Source organism: Vollenhovia emeryi, unplaced genomic scaffold (genome assembly GCF_000949405.1).
Source record: "Vollenhovia emeryi isolate VEMERY1.0 unplaced genomic scaffold, V.emery_V1.0 DF939325.1, whole genome shotgun sequence".
Taxonomy (NCBI): Eukaryota; Metazoa; Arthropoda; class Insecta; order Hymenoptera; family Formicidae; genus Vollenhovia; species Vollenhovia emeryi.
This window is the reverse complement of record NW_011967041.1, coordinates 32416-53076: the sequence shown is the minus strand read 5'-3', so window position 1 is coordinate 53076 and position 20661 is coordinate 32416. Positions and strand designations below refer to the sequence as shown.

The 20661-nt window shown below is 42.3% G+C and overlaps 5 protein-coding genes across 5 annotated transcripts; 1 reads left to right on the top strand and 4 right to left on the bottom strand.

Moving 5' to 3' along the window:
• Positions 1-2487: 2487 nt before the first annotated feature.
• On the bottom strand, positions 2488-8677 carry LOC105558634 (tyrosine-protein kinase receptor torso). The gene is made up of 18 exons (XM_012006421.1): positions 7643-8677; positions 6688-6733; positions 6449-6591; positions 6147-6273; positions 5880-5987; positions 5731-5798; positions 5511-5673; positions 5269-5432; positions 5067-5193; positions 4880-5007; positions 4585-4798; positions 4297-4469; positions 4106-4196; positions 3897-3965; positions 3750-3823; positions 3444-3658; positions 3229-3366; positions 2488-3152 (listed from the first exon to the last, which is right to left on the bottom strand). The coding sequence occupies exons 1-18, from the start codon at positions 7778-7780 to the stop codon at positions 2969-2971; spliced, it is 2370 nt and encodes a 789-aa protein (XP_011861811.1). The 5' UTR covers positions 7781-8677; the 3' UTR covers positions 2488-2968.
• Positions 8678-8755: 78 nt separating this feature from the next.
• LOC105558635 (dolichyl-diphosphooligosaccharide--protein glycosyltransferase subunit 4) lies at positions 8756-9345 on the bottom strand. Its single transcript, XM_012006422.1, has 2 exons — positions 9228-9345; positions 8756-9088 (listed from the first exon to the last, which is right to left on the bottom strand). Exon 2 carries the CDS (start codon positions 9086-9088, stop codon positions 8984-8986), a length of 105 nt encoding a protein of 34 aa, XP_011861812.1. The 5' UTR covers positions 9228-9345; the 3' UTR covers positions 8756-8983.
• An 86-nt stretch (positions 9346-9431) lies between these two features.
• LOC105558630 lies at positions 9432-12189 on the bottom strand. The gene is made up of 4 exons (XM_012006418.1): positions 11917-12189; positions 10086-11836; positions 9722-10008; positions 9432-9656 (listed from the first exon to the last, which is right to left on the bottom strand). The coding sequence occupies exons 1-4, from the start codon at positions 11989-11991 to the stop codon at positions 9481-9483; spliced, it is 2289 nt and encodes a 762-aa protein (XP_011861808.1). The 5' UTR covers positions 11992-12189; the 3' UTR covers positions 9432-9480.
• A 376-nt stretch (positions 12190-12565) lies between these two features.
• LOC105558632 (acetyl-coenzyme A synthetase) lies at positions 12566-20550 on the top strand. Its single transcript, XM_012006420.1, has 10 exons — positions 12566-12967; positions 13620-13835; positions 15123-15318; positions 15384-15763; positions 15845-16037; positions 16108-16263; positions 16341-16508; positions 16618-16807; positions 18804-19049; positions 19132-20550. Exons 1-10 carry the CDS (start codon positions 12879-12881, stop codon positions 19326-19328), a joined length of 2031 nt encoding a protein of 676 aa, XP_011861810.1. The 5' UTR covers positions 12566-12878; the 3' UTR covers positions 19329-20550.
• On the bottom strand, positions 16842-18756 carry LOC105558631 (enolase-like). Its single transcript, XM_012006419.1, has 5 exons — positions 18099-18756; positions 17892-18016; positions 17546-17791; positions 17021-17459; positions 16842-16959 (listed from the first exon to the last, which is right to left on the bottom strand). The coding sequence occupies exons 1-5, from the start codon at positions 18491-18493 to the stop codon at positions 16854-16856; spliced, it is 1311 nt and encodes a 436-aa protein (XP_011861809.1). The 5' UTR covers positions 18494-18756; the 3' UTR covers positions 16842-16853.
• Positions 20551-20661: the final 111 nt, after the last annotated feature.

The window sequence follows — 20661 nt, the reverse complement described above, 5'->3', positions numbered from 1 at the left end:
GAGACTATATTGTCTGTGATTTTTGGCTTCTTAAAGAGAGAAATTTATTGATAAATATATTGTTTTCGCCGTATAAATCTTTATGTTAGGATTACAAAGTATATTATTTCGTTCTTTGATTACATTTATATGTGAGCAGTAACATAGTATTGTAAGCTTAATTATTCGTCAATTTTTAAGACAACACAATTATATAAGTAAAATTATTATATATATATATATATATACATATTCCTCCCAAGACACAATCTCTATGTACATACATATGCACATACATGTATATATGTGTATACGTGTGTACATGTAAACATGTATATTACCAAACAAGTCTTTGAAGAAATTTTTATCTTATAGTCATCGCATCAGCAATATCGTAATGTGAGATTTTGTTACGTTTCTGGCAAGTAAATTTACATTTATTGCAAGTTCGTCTGTTCAAAGCGTTCGAGAAACAAGAATGAAATCCGATAGTGTTGCCTGAATGTTCAAAGTTGGCTCTTTTTTTCTTTTTAAAAATCTAAGTGAGGGAATAATTATCGGCTAATTAAGCTTAGCTTTTGAATAATGTTATTGTGTGAGTTATTCCCTTTCCTGGTATATTTTTTCACACTTAACAACGCGCCATTATTTTCTTATTCGAGGTCCAATTTTGAAGCTTAATTATGCGTTAATTACATGCCACTTGAATTTTTATTAAGGAAAGATTGATACTACAAAAAGAAGAATACATCTTAACTAATTCTCATATCTTTAAGAATACCTGTGTATAATATGAGACATGAGATATTTTTTAACGAGATTAACCATGAGTTCACGCATGTAAAAAATTTCTGAATGTATAAGTAAGATTTATGTAATAATTTGCAGTAAAATCAAAAAAAAGGAAAAAGAAAACAAAACCATCCAACAGAAATCCATATGTAGCAACAACTTTCTCTGTGATAGCATGTGTTGACACTGCGATGGTGGCACAAGGAACGAAAGAGAGAGATATGCTATTGTATTTTCTAACTAACCCTTGTCACGGTAAAAAGACATCGTCAATGATGACATTCCAATCAGTCAGAAATATAAAATGTACTTGTATGAATTTTAAAACGTACGTTTTTATTTTGCGAAAAGAAAAGATTAAAAGTTAATGTTAAAGTATCGAAAAATCTCTATCTCTGGTCAAAACTAACACATTATTTGTTAAACTTGTGTTATCAGAATGAAAAGTTTGATTTAGAATATATGTATTTATACTTTTATACTTGCTCATTTATGATCCATATTTATTTGAGAAGAAATCATATTTTCAAATATAAGAGGATATTTTTGACGTGTAACTATTGTAATTCAATCGTATTTCAGATTTCAGATGGACGAAAAGTATTTATTGTCTTGAAACACACATTGTTTGCTGTATACTTTAATATAAAAAGGACATTATTACATGTTACTATAACCAGATTACCGGATACTTTATTTACCGTAAGATTTTTCGTACAAAATTCCTGCTTATATCGATATCATTTTAAAGACAGATTTAACAATCTGGCCAACTATACGTATATTATACATTTTATACAATTATTAGGAAATTTCAAATTGTACAAAAAAAGAGAGATATTTATAACACCTGATGATACTACGGAAAAGAGTCTTCAGTGACATAGCACCCATTTATAGACGCTCAAACGATGCAAGAGATGGACAAGAGTCCAAAAGTTCTCTGAATAAACGTCAAGAAAGAATGACAGAAATCTTTGATTAGAATATCTTTAGACATTTTAAGAAAATATTTAGATGTTTGCGTTATATGAGCAATATCTTTTCTTTTTATATCAATTGTTAGTATTCAATGGTATACTATACATTACTAACAACAAAATAATATTGAAATGACATCGAAGGATCTTAAGTATTACAATACGAATGCAAGTTACGTTATTTTTTCCTTATGTATCAGTCATACATTTTTACATTTCAAGATTGATACGCGAGTCTTTGTTTTTCAAGTAGCAAGAATACAAAATATGAAATGTGAACGTTTTCGCAATAATGATTTATATATAGTAGAAAGGATTATCCAACGACGTTAGGCTGGCAGATGTCTTTATTAATTATATTCCAACGTTTCGACCATACGGATTGTGGTCCTTTTCAAGGAAATAGATGTTCTACAAGTTTACAGGACATTGCAGTGTGGAAATTTTTTGTATCGCTCATCATAATGTCCGTATCCGTATCCGTCGAAACGTTGGAATATAATTAATAAAGACATCCGCCAGCCTAACGTCGTTGGATAATCCTTTCTACTGTTAATAAACTACTGGCGGCTTACACTCATTCGTTGTTGATGATTTATATATGTCTGCACAGAACATACTTGCAAATAATTATGCTAAATCTTGCTAAATTTGTTTAATTTAACGTAATCTGTTTATTTAGAAATAAAAGCTTTTTGTTGGCAATGTTGACTTAAAAATTTTATTAAACAAACTGTATAATTGGTAGTACTTTATTCATATACATGACTCATTCTTGTATTTTCTAGATAAAGCAAAAGAAGTGATTAAAACAAGATGCGTATATCGAAGATACATATGTATATCAAATAAGTTTTGTATAAACTCTGAACATGCATTACGGAATACTGTGTATAAAAATATTATTAATGATTTAATAACTACGAATAAATAGAAAGAAGCTTCAGTTAAGTTGATGTATTTATCACTGAGTTTTTTTTAAGATTTCAAGTAACATTTGTATACCGCGTGTACACGTGCGCGCCCTTACACACACACAAACACACGCACGCACGCATGCATGCACGCACCCATCCAACCACCCACACATGTATACTGCAAGAAGAAATTATATACCAAAAATTATTGTACGTATAATTAGAAAATAAACGATTTTGCACACAATAAAAATTGACGACTCTCGATGAGCTAATTAATTAATCAGTTGTACTCTATATTTAACATACATTAATCGATCTTGATTCGCTACTTTCGTCAGTTGATTCATATAGAACATCACACAGATTCAAGTATTTATTTTCTGAATAATTGCTCAGCAATTTATCCAAGCTTTGCTTTAATTCACTAAAAGTAGGTCTACTTTGCGGTCTCATATTCCAACACGAATACATTATGCTGTATCTAAAGAAGAAAAGAAAATATGGAAATTTATATACTTGAAAGTTATTAGAGGAATATCATGTTACAATATACGCACAATTCTCGACTACAATTCGGCGGTCTTTCCATTCGATAGCCAGATTTGAGAAATTGCAAAATTCTATTTGTGGGAGTACCAGGATACGGCATGGCACCTAATGTAACTATCTCCCACAATAAGATACCAAAAGCCCACCTATAATTCAAAATTCCATCGTTGACAATCAAGTATAATAGATGATATAAAGTAGTGAAGTAGTGAAACACACGTACACGTCGCTGTAAGTAGTATATATTTGATGTGTTAAGGCCTCGATTGCCATCCACTTTAAAGGCAATTTACCATTGCCTTTCTTTCGATAAACATTCTCTCGATAGATATCCCGGCTGAGACCAAAATCTGAAATTTTCACCACTCTATCTGGTCGCACTAATACATTACGAGCAGCCAAATCACGATGCACTATCCGATTAGACGACAAAAATTCCTAGACATAATATTCATTCTGATTTACACGAAACTTAAGAGCGATAGTAATTATTAACATAGATTGTTAATATTGGTACGATCCGACTTACCATTCCGGTAGCTACTTGTCTAGCAAAATTCAATAAATCGGCAGAAGTAATATTCTCTGTGTATCTTATCACATCTAGAAAAACATTACGAGAAAAATTATATGCTTTCTGCATTACGATCGATTGTTATCTGCGGGTGTGATTTACCTTGTTGAATATCGTACAAGCGATTGGCGATCGTACGAGTATTAATCTTATAATTGGAGACACATTGTTCTGCATAATAGAAAAACTTTTCGTTTGAAAAGAAAAACATTGGAAACTGATTTTCGTAAAGCATATGACGGTACATAACGATCATATCCATATTTGTATAGACATGATTTTGTATTACAGGTATACCTATACTACTATACCTTGATCTGTGTTGTGTTTAGCAACAGTTGCCACATTAGATTTCAAGTGAGTTCTACATTCGAATACGGCATTCACTAAATTTTGCCAAATCTAAGAATAAAATTCAATTCTGGAATGCTTTATACATATATAAATAAAGTAATTACTTATTACTCAAAGGAAAAAGAGTTAGAAAGAGTATACAACTCACCGTTCTTAAATACGTTTGTAAATCACCCTTGCTACAATATTCCACTACTAATAAAGGCTTATCGTTCAGGGTGCAATATCCAATTAAAGATACTATGTTTGGATGCTGACCAGCGGATTTCATCATTGAAATCTCTTGATGAAAATTTGTTATATCTTCTACCGTTGGATTATCTGCACAAAATGGGAGTGAAATTGTCGAGCTATATATTTGTTTTTGCTGTTTAATGTTTCTGCAGGTGTAATTATTATACAATATGCATATGGACGTTATTGATTATTAAAGTACCTTTCATCATTTTAACGGCTACGTCTGCGCTAACGCCAAATTCATCTTGCAACGCGGCAAGTCTAACAATACCGTACGCTCCGCTGCCTAATATACCTTTAAGTTTCAGCTGTTGCGGAGCAAGTTGAAATTTATCATGAGGCAAAAGAGTAGCGAGACTACTATCTCCCGCATAATCCCGTTTTAAGGGTTTCTTAAGAGAATCCACAGAGCCCTGTTGGGAGCGAGAAATTACTATAATCTTTAACATGAGATTATCATTAATTTGATAGCAGAAACGCAATGTTGAGTTTACCTGAAAATGCATATATTCCATATTGGTTCGCTTATTCTTGTTTCTACGACGCTGTATACAGATTATTCCAAACACCACCGCAACAATCACTAATGTTGACGTGACGATGATCTCGCGATAAGATGGTTCTGCAACAATTTATATTTATATTATGTCTGATCGCGAGATAAAAATTGAATTCCTATACCTGATGTTTCGTCAACACTTCCGAATATAGTCGATCGTGAACTTATACCACCCATTGATTCTGCCACAATATTGATTTCGTATTGCAGTCCCACATCGACGTTAGAGAAGAGAGCTCTGACCGCATCCTGTAAAAGAAGCAAAAATGTCTGACTTTGTTTTGTAATTAAGAGAATAATTAACTTTGCCTTTACGACACTGACTCCAGATACAACCAGTAAACGCGGTTTGAATTGAAACGAGTCAAATTGCAACGTATAATTGTCCGGCTGTAGAATGGGTTTGTCCCAATTAACTGCAACGTCATACGATCCATCACTTTGCTTTCGAATGTACTCCGTTTGCAAACCTTTTACCTTTTCAGGTGCTAAGATAATCGGGAGAAACATCCGTTATGCGCTTGAATCGATCAGTTTAGCTTGCAACAGTGTACTTGTAAACTCACCACAAATGCTTAAATTGGGAAAAATTTGTAGACACGATGGTGTGACGAAAGTAAACGTCGTTGCATTACTGACTTTGGAAAAGTCATCGTTACCCGATTTGATCGATATAGTATAATTCTGATTGTACCGTAAGTGTCTAAGAGGAAAGCGGAAATCTAAAATCTGAAAAGACACGCGTGAGTAATTTAAGATAATATAAATACACACACTCTCTCTTACCTTTTTCTTAAAATGAATCAAATCGTGTTCCCCTGACCAAGTTAACACATCATAGCTACAGCTCCGGTCTAAAAATCACAATGCTGTGATGTAAAATACAACTATAAAAGTTTGAAGCGTGTACGTGTTTAACATGTGGCGTGTGTTACCTTCAACAGGTTCGAAAGCAATCTCTGCTTGTAGTTTGCACACGTTATTATCTTCTTGTTGAATTTTTACAAGTGAAATGTGTTGAATTTGGCTTGGTTGGTAATCAACTACAAATATTAATCGACTTAATTGTAACGCAAGTTGAACGGATATCTTCAATATATGTATATTTTTTATGTCTCAAGTTTGTATATAGCGTCTTTATGCGCTGAAGATCGAGCTGGAATGTTACAGCAAGGTAAGAGCTTTCGATTCGGGATTAATACCTGCGTAAGTTGAAAACCAATCGGACGTTTCGGCTAATGAGTAGCCGCGCTGTGTTATTCTGTGTAAACGATAACGATAAAGTGTGTCTGGTGTCAAGTTTGAAAATATCGACAATCCGGCATTGCTCTACGGAAAAAATCTACCTTGTAAAGAGAGGCAAACAGGCATAAACGCTTGGTCGCGTAACTCTTGGGAAAAGTGTGAAGATGAAGAAGACAAATAAAGAAAGCGTTTCATCGCGTTTGATCTGTGTTTCTTCTCAAAGTTGTAAAGTTATAAACGAAAGTAATAATCAATTTACCACTACGGCTGCACCCCAAGCGTCGACGGAGACGCTTCGTTGAATAACATAGCTCTCGGGATTATGTTTAATTATCAAGGTGTTCGTTCCTCTACAGTGTAAAGTAACGTTCGCGCCAGCTTCCTCCTCTATTCCCGGAGAAGCTACATCACGGAACAATTTTCTGTTTAATATGTGCAAGCAAGCAACATGAATGTATAATACATGTACTATCTCTCAAGTAGTACAGCTCAACTTACGCTCGAACCCGCCTGTAGGTTGCAAACAGTTATTTGGGCAGGTCTCCTGAAAGATGCGAACGCGTGGAAATAAATACATTATAATATAATGAGATATTCTAGGTGACGATTATGTGAGCGACGCAAGGTCACGTCGCACGTGGGTCGCTTCGTTATCTCTTGTCTACGTACATAATGTTTAGCCTAAACGCGCGATAAACTGACGCGTCATCGTTCACGTCCATGTCCATGTCCATGTCGCTGCAGCTTTTCTCGAAACTTGTGTCGGAGATTCTCTTGAGAGATCGTCATCGAATCGATAAATATATACAAATGTCGCGCGCGCCACATGCGACTGCAAACGTACATCGACGTACTTATTCTTTCGTCAACTTGGATCGTGTTATACATTATATTGCAGTAGGAAAGGAAAGGAGGAAAGAAACGCTTAAAAGGTCTGCTGAAAGATTTTATAATCTAGTTGGCGAGCATGACTTTCCATTCTTTGCCAACAAGTGCAAATGCGAAAGGAAATGCGAAAGAGCAGATAAACATGTTTAAAACAACTTGATGCATTATGCAGTCTACCGTCTGCCTTCTTTAGTTCAGTACTTTTCGCACTACCGTATTTTGCACACGAGGATCCATTTCAACTCAAGTAATAATTAGAATTGCCACTTGAAGCAGATTTAACGAGACGATGTGCGAAATACGCTCTACGCTTTAAAGAAAAGTAAACATTGTAAAAGCAATGTATCGCTCTCGCAGCCAGGTCGAGTACGATTTGACGTCCGTCTACTTTTCAACGATATTGACACAGGTGTCGAAACGAATGTCTAAAATGTGTTGAAATATCTACCGACGTACATACGCGTTTATTCCGAATCTCCGAGGAAATTATTGAATTGTACGTGTGCCCATTTTTTTTCTACAATGCGAGACCGGAGTTTCGCATCGGTGAAAAAAAAATACTTACGTTTCTACACGACGATAGACATTCCGCGGTGTCCAGAGCTTCTGGGAGATGAAATCCATAGATAGTAGTAATTGCACAAGAAAGTAACAAAAACGTCAACGGCATTCCGTTGACTTTGCCCAAAGACGCATCACCCATTCAAGTGATTTAACGAACTTAGGAGAAGTTTCTCGGAGGAGTTTCTCGAATAGAATAAGGAAACTACTGTCTCTCTGCCTTTTCGAGCTTATACATATGCACCACATATGCACGTGTACTTATTACTCCGTCCATTTTCAATTCGACACTGCTTGCACGCCTGGCGAGTTGGCAAGTTGTCCAAGTTGGAGTGAACGCCGATAACCGATCTATTTCGGCTTCATAAGATATTCGTTGGAGATAACACAAGTGTAAACGATGCGAAATAAGCACTTTTGCATGATATCGGCATTCCACCTGAGATCACGCCTAAAATATCACAGATCGTTGAAAGAGGCTTTATTTTAATATACAAACAGCGCGCATTCGAGTTAAATGACCCTCTCATGATTCGTGGTTTAATTTAAAAAAAAAAAGTAAAGAAAAACTGTTAAAACTCAACGTTTCGAGACGCTCCAGTATTATTTCAACGCGTACATTACTGGTAGACGGCCCCCTACCAGTAGTACCAGTGGTACTACCAGTCTACCTGCGGCGTACGGACTATCTTGCATGCTAATAAAAGGTGGGATCTGCCCTCCCACTTTTTCCCTCTTGGGAAAACTGCACACTCCATCGTCACTTTTACAAAGGATACCAGTTTAATTCTCATGAAATTTTGTTCAAGTTTTAGTAAATCATCTGTCATCTCTTTCTCTCTGTCTGTCTCTCCTTGTGAAAGAGACTGTGCTGAAACTTGTAATTATTTCACATCAGCTTTATTATTCAGCTTGAAACATAGGTAATCTAAGGACATGAAAAATGTCTTGCTCAAAGTACATCGAGTACAGCAACAATTAAAACTGATTGATGAGCGTGCAACATTGTTTACACCGCATTACTGTTCGGCTGTGAAAAGTCGGTTGTGTTTATGTAACAATACTTCTGATAAATATGTTTTATTCGTTGATATATTATTGAGAAAAAAAGAAGATGTGAGAAGAAAATGTACAAGTTTATTCTCTAGAATATTTATACAGAAAGAAAATTGAAGAAATGTCATCCATGGTGTGACACGTAACGAAGTGTTTGGGCATCTTCAAGTAAAGTGACATATCTCTCGCAATGTAAATGTGAAAAAGAAACGTACAAATGTCGCGTTGCCCCAACGACATGGGTTAGGTCAGACAGTTTCGAACATCCCTCAACGACTCTCCCCATTCTTCACTTGGTGTAGTTGGCATTTATGTAGTGGAAGAGGAATACTAAGAAAAACAGCCCAACTCCCAGGATGTTGCAGAATATAGCTAATTGTACGTCTGTAATCATCTGAAAGGGAGAGGAAACGGCGAATTTTAGATACGGTTTCAAGTTATATCTCCCCTCGATCCTCTCGACTATGACACACCGGAATGTCGTTATAAAGTAATAAAATTTTGCAGCGACCAAAAGTACTAAATGCAATTACCTTAAAAGCTGCCGGGCCTTTACCGTTTCTGCAAGATTTTCGGTAAAAAGCAGTAAAAAGTTCGTGCGTGTGCACCAGTTGCGTGTACAAGGGCGGAGTGATACATTCAGCGACTCCAAACAGTCCGAACTCTCAAGCGGATTGGCTGCCGGTTCAATTCTTACCGTTGGTTGGTACACTCTTTGAAAGGAAAAGGTTCGAGTCTCCGCTGAGCAGATTTTTATTAAAACTTACAAAAATATATAACGAGGATTTATAATAATTTTGGCTGTCGCTTCAACGTCGATAGATCCAATATTCTACTAGGGCAAGTGGTCCCAGACGTTTGCACGAGAGGATATCGACGTAGCGCAGGATTGTTGTTGGTCTGCGCAGCCGCCGTTTTAAAATCAGGTTTAAACGAGGCCTCGTCGTACATTTGTTGAACATCTAGAAAATAAACGTCACTTTTACACCCATTCTGTAGATTCCGCTGAAGCCTGCCGGATACTCACTCTCTGCTTGAGCATTATTCTTCCCTGGGAGAAGTTGGTATCTTTCTAAATAACGCATTGTAGCCAAGGACATGTTGGTCCCTTGCATATTGCTCAGCATAACATGTTTCAATGAGGAGGACTCTTGTTTCTGCCACGCTATATCGGCCAGTTGCTCGTCGCTTAAATACTTTAATGCCAACGCTTTCATATGCATACTCGTGTTCGTTTCGTTTACACCACTAGTGGCGTGTGTCATATTTGCCTGATGATCCAAACGAGGATAAATGGACGAGTCGAAGTCTAGCCTGTAAAGAAAATTGATGATCGTAATTCTATTTAATCTAAAATCCAAGTTACTATACATAGAGATAAGCGTACGCACGTCTTGCTGGCCTCCCTATGCTCGTTATTCTCGGTCAGACTAATCCCAAGTCTCCGAAGTTGTTCCAAAGTGGCTGCTTTAACGGTGTTCAGTGCCGCTCGAGTTTCCGTATCGTTTTCTTCTCCCTCGACGTTGCGTGCTTCGGCGCAATTTAAATCCTTGTCGCTCGCAACGGCGGAGTGCTGTAAAATTTCATTGACTTGTCCCAGAACATTGTTGTACAGGGTCCAACCTATCTTGGGAGTATGCCTCAGCTTGTCGCTCTCGTCGTCACTCGTGTATTCCTGCATCTCAACGTGGATACTTGGTTCCGGAGTTGGCGGTGGCCTCTCGAGGATCTCGAGGTCGGCTCCGCTGAGAACGATGCTATCACCTACACGGCCCCTGGTCTGTCCGACATTGGCACGATATTCTTCACCCGTCTGCCTACGATAGCTGTCCGCGTTGAGAAAGACAGGTTGCTCGACGTAACTCCTTTTCCCGTCCATCGTCGTAACGTAATCGTCGCTTTGTTCAACGAGCGCCTTGTTACCGCAGTCTGCGCTCGGCAACCTCTTCCCATCCCGCGCACCGTCGTCTCTTCTATCGTCTACGTGATACATCCCTCTGTGCGTGCCCTCCCCCTGATTGAGATCAGTAGACGGATGTCGATAAGTTTTCGAGGATTCTTTCGCGGAAGAGCTCGCGTTGAAATTACTGCTCTGCTGTTGGCTGGAGGACAGGTAACTTTCCGAATCTTCGACTATATTCTCCAACTGCGCTGTCCCAGGCTTGCGCGCGAATGTACTCTTATATCTACTAGCGGGCTCCGTCGCGTCAGCTACGTTCGCTCCACCCGCCCTGTTAACATTGTTACCCTCTCGGTGGGCCTCCTTCTTTTCACCGATTTCGGAATCGAGCGGAAACGGGCTGTTTTGCAGAGTGAACTCGAAGCTCGTCATGACGCCGATCGAAACCTTTTGCTCCACAAAAGCCTTTGCCGGTTGCTGCTCCAACAACGCCGTTTCCAATTTGCCACTTTCACCGTCGTTATTCTCCACCGCGTTTCTCTTGACACCGCGGCTCTGGTTCATCGGATACGACCTCAACACTTGATTGGCAAGAGGCTGCGAGCACAGGCACATTGGTTTGTTCCGGTAATTCTCTTCCTGCAGCCTCACCAGTCTATCTACCTGGAGCTGCAGATTCTTGATCTGCTCGTTTTGACTATTTACAAGCTGCAATAAGGTTTTCACAGTTTCGTTGTTGTCTACGGTACAATTCGAGTAGCTAGGCACATAAAACGGCTGAGGAGTCTGAAAATGTTGGGGTTTCTTCAGAGTATCCCAAGCGGTATCGCTGCTGTTAGATATTCCCGGGTGCCTCTGGTCCGGAGAGAAACGAGTCCGATTGTCGGGATGACAAGACTGTCGAGGTGACTCCGCGACGGTATCGCAACAGTGAAACTTGACGCTTTTCTCGCACGCTCTGTCGTTCCTGTTCCTCCCAACATTCGGCGATCGCTCCTGCTTGTTGTCAGCGCTCGCCGCTCGCTCCTGCCGCTTGTGCACAGTGGCATTTTGCAGAGCTAACGCGCGACTGTAGTTAGAAACACGCGCGGTGGTACTCGTGGTACTCGGCCCTCTCGAATAATTCTGTTCCCTCCAAGCGGCGTAAGAGTCGAGCGTCCCCGCATCCTTGGGACTTGCTTGGGCCTCGGCGGGCTTCTCGAAGATCAAAGAGACCTCTGGCACAGTCGGCGCTACGAGGCACTGCAAGCCAACGTCCACAATTATTTCTATCTCTCGGCGTCATATACGATTACACAACGTAGATATTTGACGGAACTTACATCGTGCTTGGCTACAGGTTTCGGTACGACTCTCGGCTCAAATTCTTCTTCGCCGTCGTAAAGCTGACGACGCATGGCCGGAGAGTCGTCGCGGCGCCTATTATATTCCCCGCAGCATTCGGGCCGTCATAATGTAGGAGACAGCGAAAAGGGAACGGACGGAGGCCGGTTTTTACACGACGCGTCCCTCCCGGCTGCTCGCAGCGGCCGTTACAAGTTTACGACGTTACATCGGGTGCTGTACCGAGTTAACCTTAAGTGCGGAGAGGGTGCAGAGCTCCGATAACTTTGGATTGGCGGCTCGATCCGCCATATGCTTCCGAACGTTTACGAGGGAAACTTGAATTATTGAACGACTATACCGATCCACCTGGACGATGCAAATGGTGTCGATCCAAGTGTAATGAAGCGAAAGAGAATACCGGCGACTTATGTCTCTCCTATAATATACGTGGAGACGCGTGGAGAGTGTGGTCGTAGAGAGAACATAATAAATCGGGACGGGGGCCTAATCGCGAGAGCGAGGGGCTCCTCGTGTATGCACGATCGATCGGGCGATTCGATCGAGGTGGAGGAAAAAAAAGAAGGAATAATTGAGAAGTAGCGCTAGGGAGTGTGGTAGGGAGGGCGACTGGGCGGACTGAGGAGTAAGTCCTGGGGGATGACGTGGGAATGACGTAGTAAGTAGGAGCGTAGCCGGGCAGAGCGCACTTAACGTTCACCTGCCCTCATCATCCATTCGCCCGCCGAGCGTGTTGCGCGCGCGTTTCAGTTCTCGTCGCCAGTCGTGGTTTATCGGTCAGGCCGGCCAGGTACGGGAGGAGCGGACGCGTGCCTAGTCACCTCACCACCCTGGTCGCCTTTTTGTCCTTACGGACGTCTCGTTCCTAAACGAGGACTCGAGGGAGGAAAAGCGAGAGAGAGAGAGAAAGAGAGAGAGTGCGAGAGAGGACGGCGAAAACATGGCAGAGAAACTGTACTACCCCAATTCGGAGCTCGCGAGGGAGGCGCACTGCGGTAGCATGGAACAGTACAAGCGAATGCACGAAAGGTGAGAGAGACAACGGAGGTCTCGGGGGTCGAATCGAAAATCGAAGCGTCGGCTGCAGCGCGTTGACGCGAGAACACGAGACGGAGGGGGTGCGAAAGGAGGATTAATGGGACAGGCGAGCCGAGGCCGCGCGTTTACTCTCGCGGAATATGAATGGACGCGCGCGCGGCCAAGGAACAGCTGCGTCTTAAAGGGGATGTTTACTCCCTTAAGTCGCAATAAGGTGTCCTACGGGGAAGAAGAACATTAGAGATTAGGGAGCGCGCGCGGCTCGAATCTTCGGGCGCCGAGAGACACGAATAGAAGCGCGATATCGATCCCCCCCTCCGTACGGGGTGGGACAAATTTCTGCCCCGGTGACACTGAGTTGGTGGAAAGAGCGAAAATGTAGTCTACGCTCCGACGATCTTAGACATTTGCAATCTGTTTATTTCGCGCGTTCGTAAATGTATTCCGATGTCCAATTAATGCGGAAATAACATGCACAATTCGACGCGGGTGCACCGAACGCGCATTAATTTGTAAATAAAGTAAAGACCGATGAATCTCGCGTTACGTAAGAGGGGAGAGGTGGATCGATTCGTTGGAGACAAATTAATCTACCAGCGCGAATGGAATTTGAATTGACACGGAGACGTTTGTCCCTGCCCAGATCTATCGAGGAGCCGGCGCAGTTCTGGGGTGAAATCGCTAAAGAATTTTACTGGGAGACGCCAGCGTTGGACGACAAGTTCTTCTCGTACAACTTCGATCTGAGCAAAGGTGACATTTTCATAAGGTGGATGGAGGGAGCGTCGACAAATATAAGCTTCAATCTGCTCGACAAGAACGTGAAGAGCGGAAACGGCGACAAAATTGCGTTTTACTGGTGAGACTTCGCTTTAGTTAGAAGCTTCGCTACGTTCCAAGCTCGACCCGACGCCGTTGATTTCCATGCAAAGTGTATATCCTGAAATAGTAGGTGCAAGTCATTGGTACGTTAAGCTCGCGCAAAATGGTATATTATGTCGTCACCGTGATAACATCTCTAGCTCGCGACGCGTTATCGTCGCCGCTCCTAGCAATGACGAGCCGTTCATTCCGCATTCGCTCGGCGCATTTGCAAAAGCGCGAGACGAAAAGGATGGCGAGTTTCGCGACATCACGCCTCATGCATATTTTATTTCCTACGTTGGATCGGCCATCGATAATGATAATGTAACAATGTCAGACTCGGTCACCGACTAGGCCAACGTCAGCCAAGCTGCCCTCGTGCCTCGATATTCCTTAATCGTGGATGATGATGCAATTTCGTGATATTTGTCGCACGCGGCGTGGCGCGACCAGTAGCGGACTCGAACGCGCCATTTGTTTGCCGAAAAATTCAACGTGGTCGCCTACACCTGCGTCTCCATTGGCCAACGGAGGTATCGCGCGCGATCGCGTCATTGGTTGCGTCACAGGTCTGCGTGAGCGCGCGACAGCACGATTCGATCACGCGATTCGCATTGGAAAAACTTTGCTCTCCTTCCCGTGCCTTTTGCGCTCGCGAATCGCTCGATACTCGAAGGAGCAAAGTCTCTCCTCTTTTCGTACGTTCCGCGAACGCGAACGCGAAATCTCTCGGAGCTCGGGGAGTCAACTTACGACGGAACGTCATTATGGAGGCGCGAACGTTGAAATCATTTGATTTCAATTTATGGACAGGAGCGACTGAATTAAAAAAATATCATAAAAATGCGTTTAAATTCAAATGCGGAGCATGAAATTGCATTACGAAATGTAAAGTGCAAGACTATTGTAAATTGTAGATGGTGTGTATGCATTGACACTGTAACCCTGAATTTAGAGAGGAGAACGAGACGAAGGTCGTTTTCAGCGCGTGGCTTCGCCGCCTCTAACGATCTCACGCTCGCACTACTATTATTATCATTATTTTTACCTTCTCTATAACGTATGTACGCGCATTCTCTCATTCTTTCTCGTATTCAAGCTGTCGCTTCGAATGTTACTAAGTATTCTTCTTCTCTTTTCTCTCAGTAAAGATAGAAAGAGAGGAGAAGGGTTTATAGCGGCAGCTTGACCGCAACCCTAGGCTTGTAAGTGTCGTCTTTTCGAGTCTAATGAATCTCACAATCAGGATCGATAGACTTTGCCGTTGGTTGCGTGTCATTAGGGAGGGAAACGATCCGGAGGATTATTCGCGACTGACGTACAGAAAGCTGCTCGAGGAGACGTGCAGGTTCGCCAATGTTCTCAAGTCGAAGGGCGTCACCGTCGGGGACAGAGTAGTGATTTACATGCCGATGATCCTGGAACTGCCGATCGCCATGCTGGCTTGCACGAGGATAGGGGCGATTCACAGCGTGGTGGTAAGCTAGACGACGACTCGGTATACCAAAGTATAAGAGCCCCTAAGAGAGAGAGAGAACTACAGTTTGCAGGATATTCGTCGGACTCGTTGGCGGAGCGTATCCTCGATTCCAAGGCCAAAGTTCTCGTCACTACGGACGGCGTGTGGAGAGGCGAGAAGCTGCTCTTGCTGAAAAATATCTGCGACGAAGCTATGGATAAGGTCAACAAGCACGAGCATCGCCTCGAAAGCTGCATCGTCGTCGCGCATCTGAGAAGACTCAACAATCCCCAGGGTAAGACCAAGGGGGTGAACGGCACTAGCAACGGCACGGCCGAGATGGCCGATGTCTCTTGGGACGACGATCGAGACGTTTGGTGGCACGACGAGATGGAGGACGCGGAAGCGAGCTGCTATCCAGTTTGGATGGCCGCCGAGGATCCACTTTTCATCCTTTACACGAGGTAAAGGTAAACGCAAAGTAGCGCGACTCTTCGCCGTAGACGCCCTTCTCAGAGACGCTTAACTTTCCCATGTCCACGTAGCGGCTCCACCGGCAAGCCAAAGGGCGTTCTCCATACCACTGCGGGATATCTCATCTATGCGGCAACGACTTTCAAATACGTTTTCGACTATCATCCAAACGACGTTTACTGGTGCACCGCCGATTGCGGCTGGATCACAGGACACACTTATGTAGTTTACGGCCCGTTGGCGAATGGCGCAACATCCGTCATTGTACGTATGCCATCTTACGTTCTCTCACTCTCTCACTATCTCGTACATTCGCGATAATCCTCTTGGACAGTTCGAGGGTACACCCTTCTACCCGGAAAACGATCGATACTGGTCCATCGTCGACAAGTACAAGGTGACGCAATTCTATACGGCGCCGACGGCTATCAGGTCGCTAATGAAATTTGGCGATCATCTTGTCAAGAAGCACAACTTGTCCACGCTCAAGGTAAATCTCTCGTCGAGCCGCGAGAGAAAGAAAATCAAGAAATGTATGCTTAACATACAGAGATACGCGGTTTTCAGGTCCTCGGTTCTGTCGGCGAACCGATCAATACCGAAGCTTGGCTCTGGTTTTATAATCTCGTGGGTCACGGCAAGTGTAGCATAGCGGATACTTTTTGGCAAACGGAAACCGGCGGTCACGTAATTACACCGTTGCCCGGTGCCACACCTATGAAGCCAGGCTCCGCGGTAAGGGACTTTTCCGTTAAGAAACCCTACGTGACAGTAGTGATTCTTTTTTTTATTCCCTTCTCTAATTTCGTTACACATGTCGAAACGAATGTGTGCGTATGTGTAGACGTTTCCTTTCTTCGGGGTTTTGCCGGAGCTTCTTGACGAGGACGGCCGCGTGATCGAGGGCGAAGGGGAGGGATACCTCGTCTTCCGTCGACCATGGCCGGGTATGATGCGGACCCTCTATGGAAGTCATCAACGTTTTCAAAATACCTACTTCGATCGATTCAATGGATTTTACTGCACGGGAGACGGTAAGCGCGTTATTCGTTCGATCGCTCCTTTTCGAGTTCAGTGAGATTATTTCGCGAAAGAATTTCGATATTTCGTCCCGACGTACTTGGCATCCTTACCAAGTTCCTCTTCGATTCTCAATATTTGATTATACTTGCCCATTCTTTCACCCCTGCGGAATTATTAAGGTATTAAATTGGCGTTGAAATTCTCTCTCTCTCTCTCACTCTCACCTGCAAGGTGCTCCGGCTTTGAATTGACCGGCGGAAAGTCCTACCGCCAAATCTGCGACGAAATTATCTTCTGTCTCGCCGTGACTCGCGCTCACCACATAGCTCCAATTGTTGATTCTTGCCATTTTCGCGCAATTAATGACCTCTGTCACAGTACCGATCTGCGAGATTCTTAATACGAGACAGTTTGCTACATTCCTGTCCATTGCTTCTTCAATCCTATCGACGTTCATCGCGGTGAGATCGTCGCTGACTACTTGAATCCCTTGGTGAACGATCGTTAACCAACCCTCCCAGTCCTCCTGATCGAAAGGATCCTCGATCGAAACTATCGCTGGGAATTTCGAGAGATACTTGAGATATTGGTTACGTAAAGCCTCAGCCTCCAAATAATTAGTAGGGTCGGAATCCTTCGTCTTGAACGCCAAGTCGTAGACTCCTATGTAAATGTGTCAAACACAAAACAACGGGTCTCTTTGTGGCTGTACATATGGGAGGAAGAAGATGTAATGTTTATAAAGGAACCTTCTTTATAAAATGCACTTGCTGCCATGTCCAGCGCTATTTTAACTTTGCCTTCGTAACCCGCGTCTCTGACGGAAGCGTCTAAAATGGTCAGAGCTGCTTCGTCGTTCTCCAAATCAGGAGCGAAGGCTCCGTCGTCGCTACTCGGAAGCGGGCCTCGTATTTGTTTAGCATCGACGATTTTTTTCTCCAGCACTCGATACACCTCGGTGGCCATTTTTACGGCGTCGGCGAAACTCTCGGCACCTGTGTCACGCGTGTGGGAAAAAAAAGAAGCGGAAAAACCCTTCCGACGGTTCAACCATTAAGAGTTTAGATCTTTTAAACAGTTTAGATGTGTACGCACCTACGGGTAATATTGCAAATTCTTGACACGATAAATTATTGCCGGCATACCGTCCTCCGCTGATCATGGTAAAACTCGGTACAGGTATGCACAGTTTATTGTTTTCAGCCAATTCGGCAATGTATCTGACAATGTAAAAGATGTAAAAGATGTAAAAGAACGAGATGGATTTAGTTGTATGGAATGGAATCGAAAAAATATAGCAACCTGTATACCGGTAGACCCTTTGTAGCCGCGCCAGCTTTGCAACAAGCTACGGAGACCCCGAGGACAGCGTTAACGCCAAGCCTCGACTTATTCTCCGTACCGTCCAGCTTGTTCAGCAACCCGTCTATCTCCGTTTGTCTAGAAACTTGTAGCTTTGACTTTATTAGTTGAGGCGCAATCACGTTGTTAACGATATCGACAACTTGAAATACCGAGCGACCGTGATAAGCTGCCGCGTTCTCGTCTCTGATCTCGCGCGCCTGATTCGGATTGAGCAACACGGTGGAAGGTACCGACGATCTGAACAAACCGACATCGGTGACGACGTCGACTTCCAAGGTCGGCTCGCCCCTGCTATCAAATATCTGACGAGCTTTCACCTTTCGAAGTGCCATTTGATAAGTTTGTCAAAATTTGTCGCTTTATCGTTTGGCTGATTTGGCCGATTTCGCAAATCCGAATCCCACGACCGGCTACATAATCTAGCAATTTTGATGAGCGCTACGTGCTACGTGTTCAGGTTTCGACTGCCAGCAGTCTTTCATCTGACGGTTGTTTGTAGCTTAATTCAGACGAGTTGAGATGATCCGTACATCTCCAGGAAAATTCCTTCTTCCTCTTATACAATAGTTTGAAATTATTACGTTTTGCTTTATTAATATTTCCGCTCGACCGAATCACGCGAAAATGATATATAAATTTTAGGAGCGAGACGCGACGCGGATGGATATCTCTGGGTAACTGGCCGTATCGACGACATGTTGAACGTTTCCGGTCATCTAATGTCAACGGCTGAAGTGGAAAGTGTGTTGGCGGAACATTCCTCGGTAGCCGAGGCTGCGGTAGTCAGCAAATCGCATCCTGTTAAAGGTCAATGTCTATACTGTTTCATCACTCCGAACGCGGGGACGACATTTGATGAAAAGTTGCAAGGCGAACTTAAAAAGAAGGGTGAGTTTCCTATTTCATACACGCGCGGCGATTATATGTAAAATAAAATATTGGTGACAACTGATTGAAATAATTTGAGCAGTACGCGAAAGGATTGGCCCGTTTGCACAACCGGACGTCATCCAACATGCCCCGGCTCTACCGAAAACAAGATCCGGCAAGATTATGAGACGTATGCTGAGAAAAATTGCGGCGGGCGACAGGAATATCGGAGACACGTCTACGTTGGCCGACGAAACTGTTATTCAACTTTTATTTGAATTAAGGCCATGCGTTTAAGTCATCGCGCAAGGCCTTCATTTTTTGCTGACGATAAGGAAAATGAAAGTATCCAGAGAGAATTTTACGAATTTCATCGATCGCGTTTGGTGATTGTCGGAAACATATCGCACCATTTCCAGCTAGAGAAAAATTTTATAAAGATAAAATTAATAGATTGCACTTTGAAGCCAATATGTGTATTCGCACAAAATCAGAGACGTATACTTTTTCGAATATCATCGTATATTTAATATTATATTATATTATCGGTCAGTAATTTGACAATTAACTGACGAACGTACAAAATGTGTAGAAAAGGACATTATTCTTTCGTTGGGTTCGAATATCTCGTGTTGTATACCTGATGTTGTCATTCAAGATTATAGCGAAATGAGCCAAAATGAAAGTTATTCTTTGAATACGTCTCCTTTTGATCCCTTTCGGCACTTGCTCTCGAATAGATGAAAAGGAACATATCGAAGAAATAGACTGTTGATATAATTAATAAAATTATTGGCCGCTCTCCTCAAAGAGTTGGCGCGGCTGCGATACATATCTTACGGAAGCACCGCCAGTAAGTAGCCAAAGTGTCCTTTTGTTAAGTCCAAAGTTAAGTTTCAAGTTAATGGCAAGGCAGAAAACGCTCAATACAGGTAAATTGTAATAAACGGCACGATACAGCAGATGTATATGTATATGACGCTGTTTGCACCAACGATTACTATTAGTTGAAACGACGAATGTATTGTAGCACATAGCTAAGCGATACGTTATTACCATAGCGTGATGCAAAGGAATTTATTTTGCTTTCTGCTACTTGATGTGTACATATTATACATATATTATGTAACATGTTAAAAGCTAAAACTGCTTGTGTACGCGTATACAGGGTGGGCTCTCTATCACTTTTGTTCTTTGACAGAGTACGCCAGGTGGATATACAGAGAGATGTATATGTACTTATGAATGAAAGTTGCCTCGTGCTCCTTCGGGAGTTACGTCACATACATATCATTCCTCGTGGAACAAAACAACTTTAGGTGTGATAATCAATGTATGTACATGTATTGTATTGTATTGTATGTAGATATATAAAACACAAGCGATGTGAGACAGAGAGATATAAGGCCATGTAACTACACCATTTATATATGTATATGTGTGTATGTATACATGTATACATGACGTATATATATATATTATATGTTAAAATTACGATTGTTCTGTTAAACGTAGAAAAGTGTATGTACCGTTTCTTCTCCAGCCTTCCCTTTCGTTCCTCGCATCGCACAGACCTTGCTAACATTTCTTTCCTCTCAGTGTATAGTGCGATGGATGAGATGGGTGGGAT

Excerpts from the sequence above, each read along its gene's own strand:
- LOC105558634 (XM_012006421.1), bottom strand. The coding sequence starts at position 7,780 with ATGGGTGATGCGTCTTTGGGCAAAGTCAACGGAATGCCGTTGACGTTT. Across the intron at positions 6,734-7,642 it reads GTCTATCGTCGTGTAGAAAC|GAGACCTGCCCAAATAACTG; the intron begins GTAAGTATTTTT and ends CGCATCTTTCAG. Across the intron at positions 3,966-4,105 it reads TAAACACAACACAGATCAAG|AACAATGTGTCTCCAATTAT; the intron begins GTATAGTAGTAT and ends TCTATTATGCAG.
- LOC105558631 (XM_012006419.1), bottom strand. The coding sequence starts at position 18,493 with ATGGCACTTCGAAAGGTGAAAGCTCGTCAGATATTTGATAGCAGGGGC. Across the intron at positions 17,792-17,891 it reads ATTTGCAATATTACCCGTAG|GTGCCGAGAGTTTCGCCGAC; the intron begins GTGCGTACACAT and ends CGCGTGACACAG. Across the intron at positions 17,460-17,545 it reads AAGTGCATTTTATAAAGAAG|GAGTCTACGACTTGGCGTTC; the intron begins GTTCCTTTATAA and ends ACATTTACATAG.
- LOC105558632 (XM_012006420.1), top strand. The coding sequence starts at position 12,879 with ATGGCAGAGAAACTGTACTACCCCAATTCGGAGCTCGCGAGGGAGGCG. Across the intron at positions 16,264-16,340 it reads ACAACTTGTCCACGCTCAAG|GTCCTCGGTTCTGTCGGCGA; the intron begins GTAAATCTCTCG and ends CGCGGTTTTCAG. Across the intron at positions 19,050-19,131 it reads AGGCGAACTTAAAAAGAAGG|TACGCGAAAGGATTGGCCCG; the intron begins GTGAGTTTCCTA and ends TAATTTGAGCAG.
- LOC105558635 (XM_012006422.1), bottom strand. The coding sequence starts at position 9,088 with ATGATTACAGACGTACAATTAGCTATATTCTGCAACATCCTGGGAGTT.
- LOC105558630 (XM_012006418.1), bottom strand. The coding sequence starts at position 11,991 with ATGCGTCGTCAGCTTTACGACGGCGAAGAAGAATTTGAGCCGAGAGTC. Across the intron at positions 10,009-10,085 it reads CATAGGGAGGCCAGCAAGAC|GCTAGACTTCGACTCGTCCA; the intron begins GTGCGTACGCTT and ends TTTTCTTTACAG. Across the intron at positions 9,657-9,721 it reads GAATAATGCTCAAGCAGAGA|ATGTTCAACAAATGTACGAC; the intron begins GTGAGTATCCGG and ends TTTATTTTCTAG.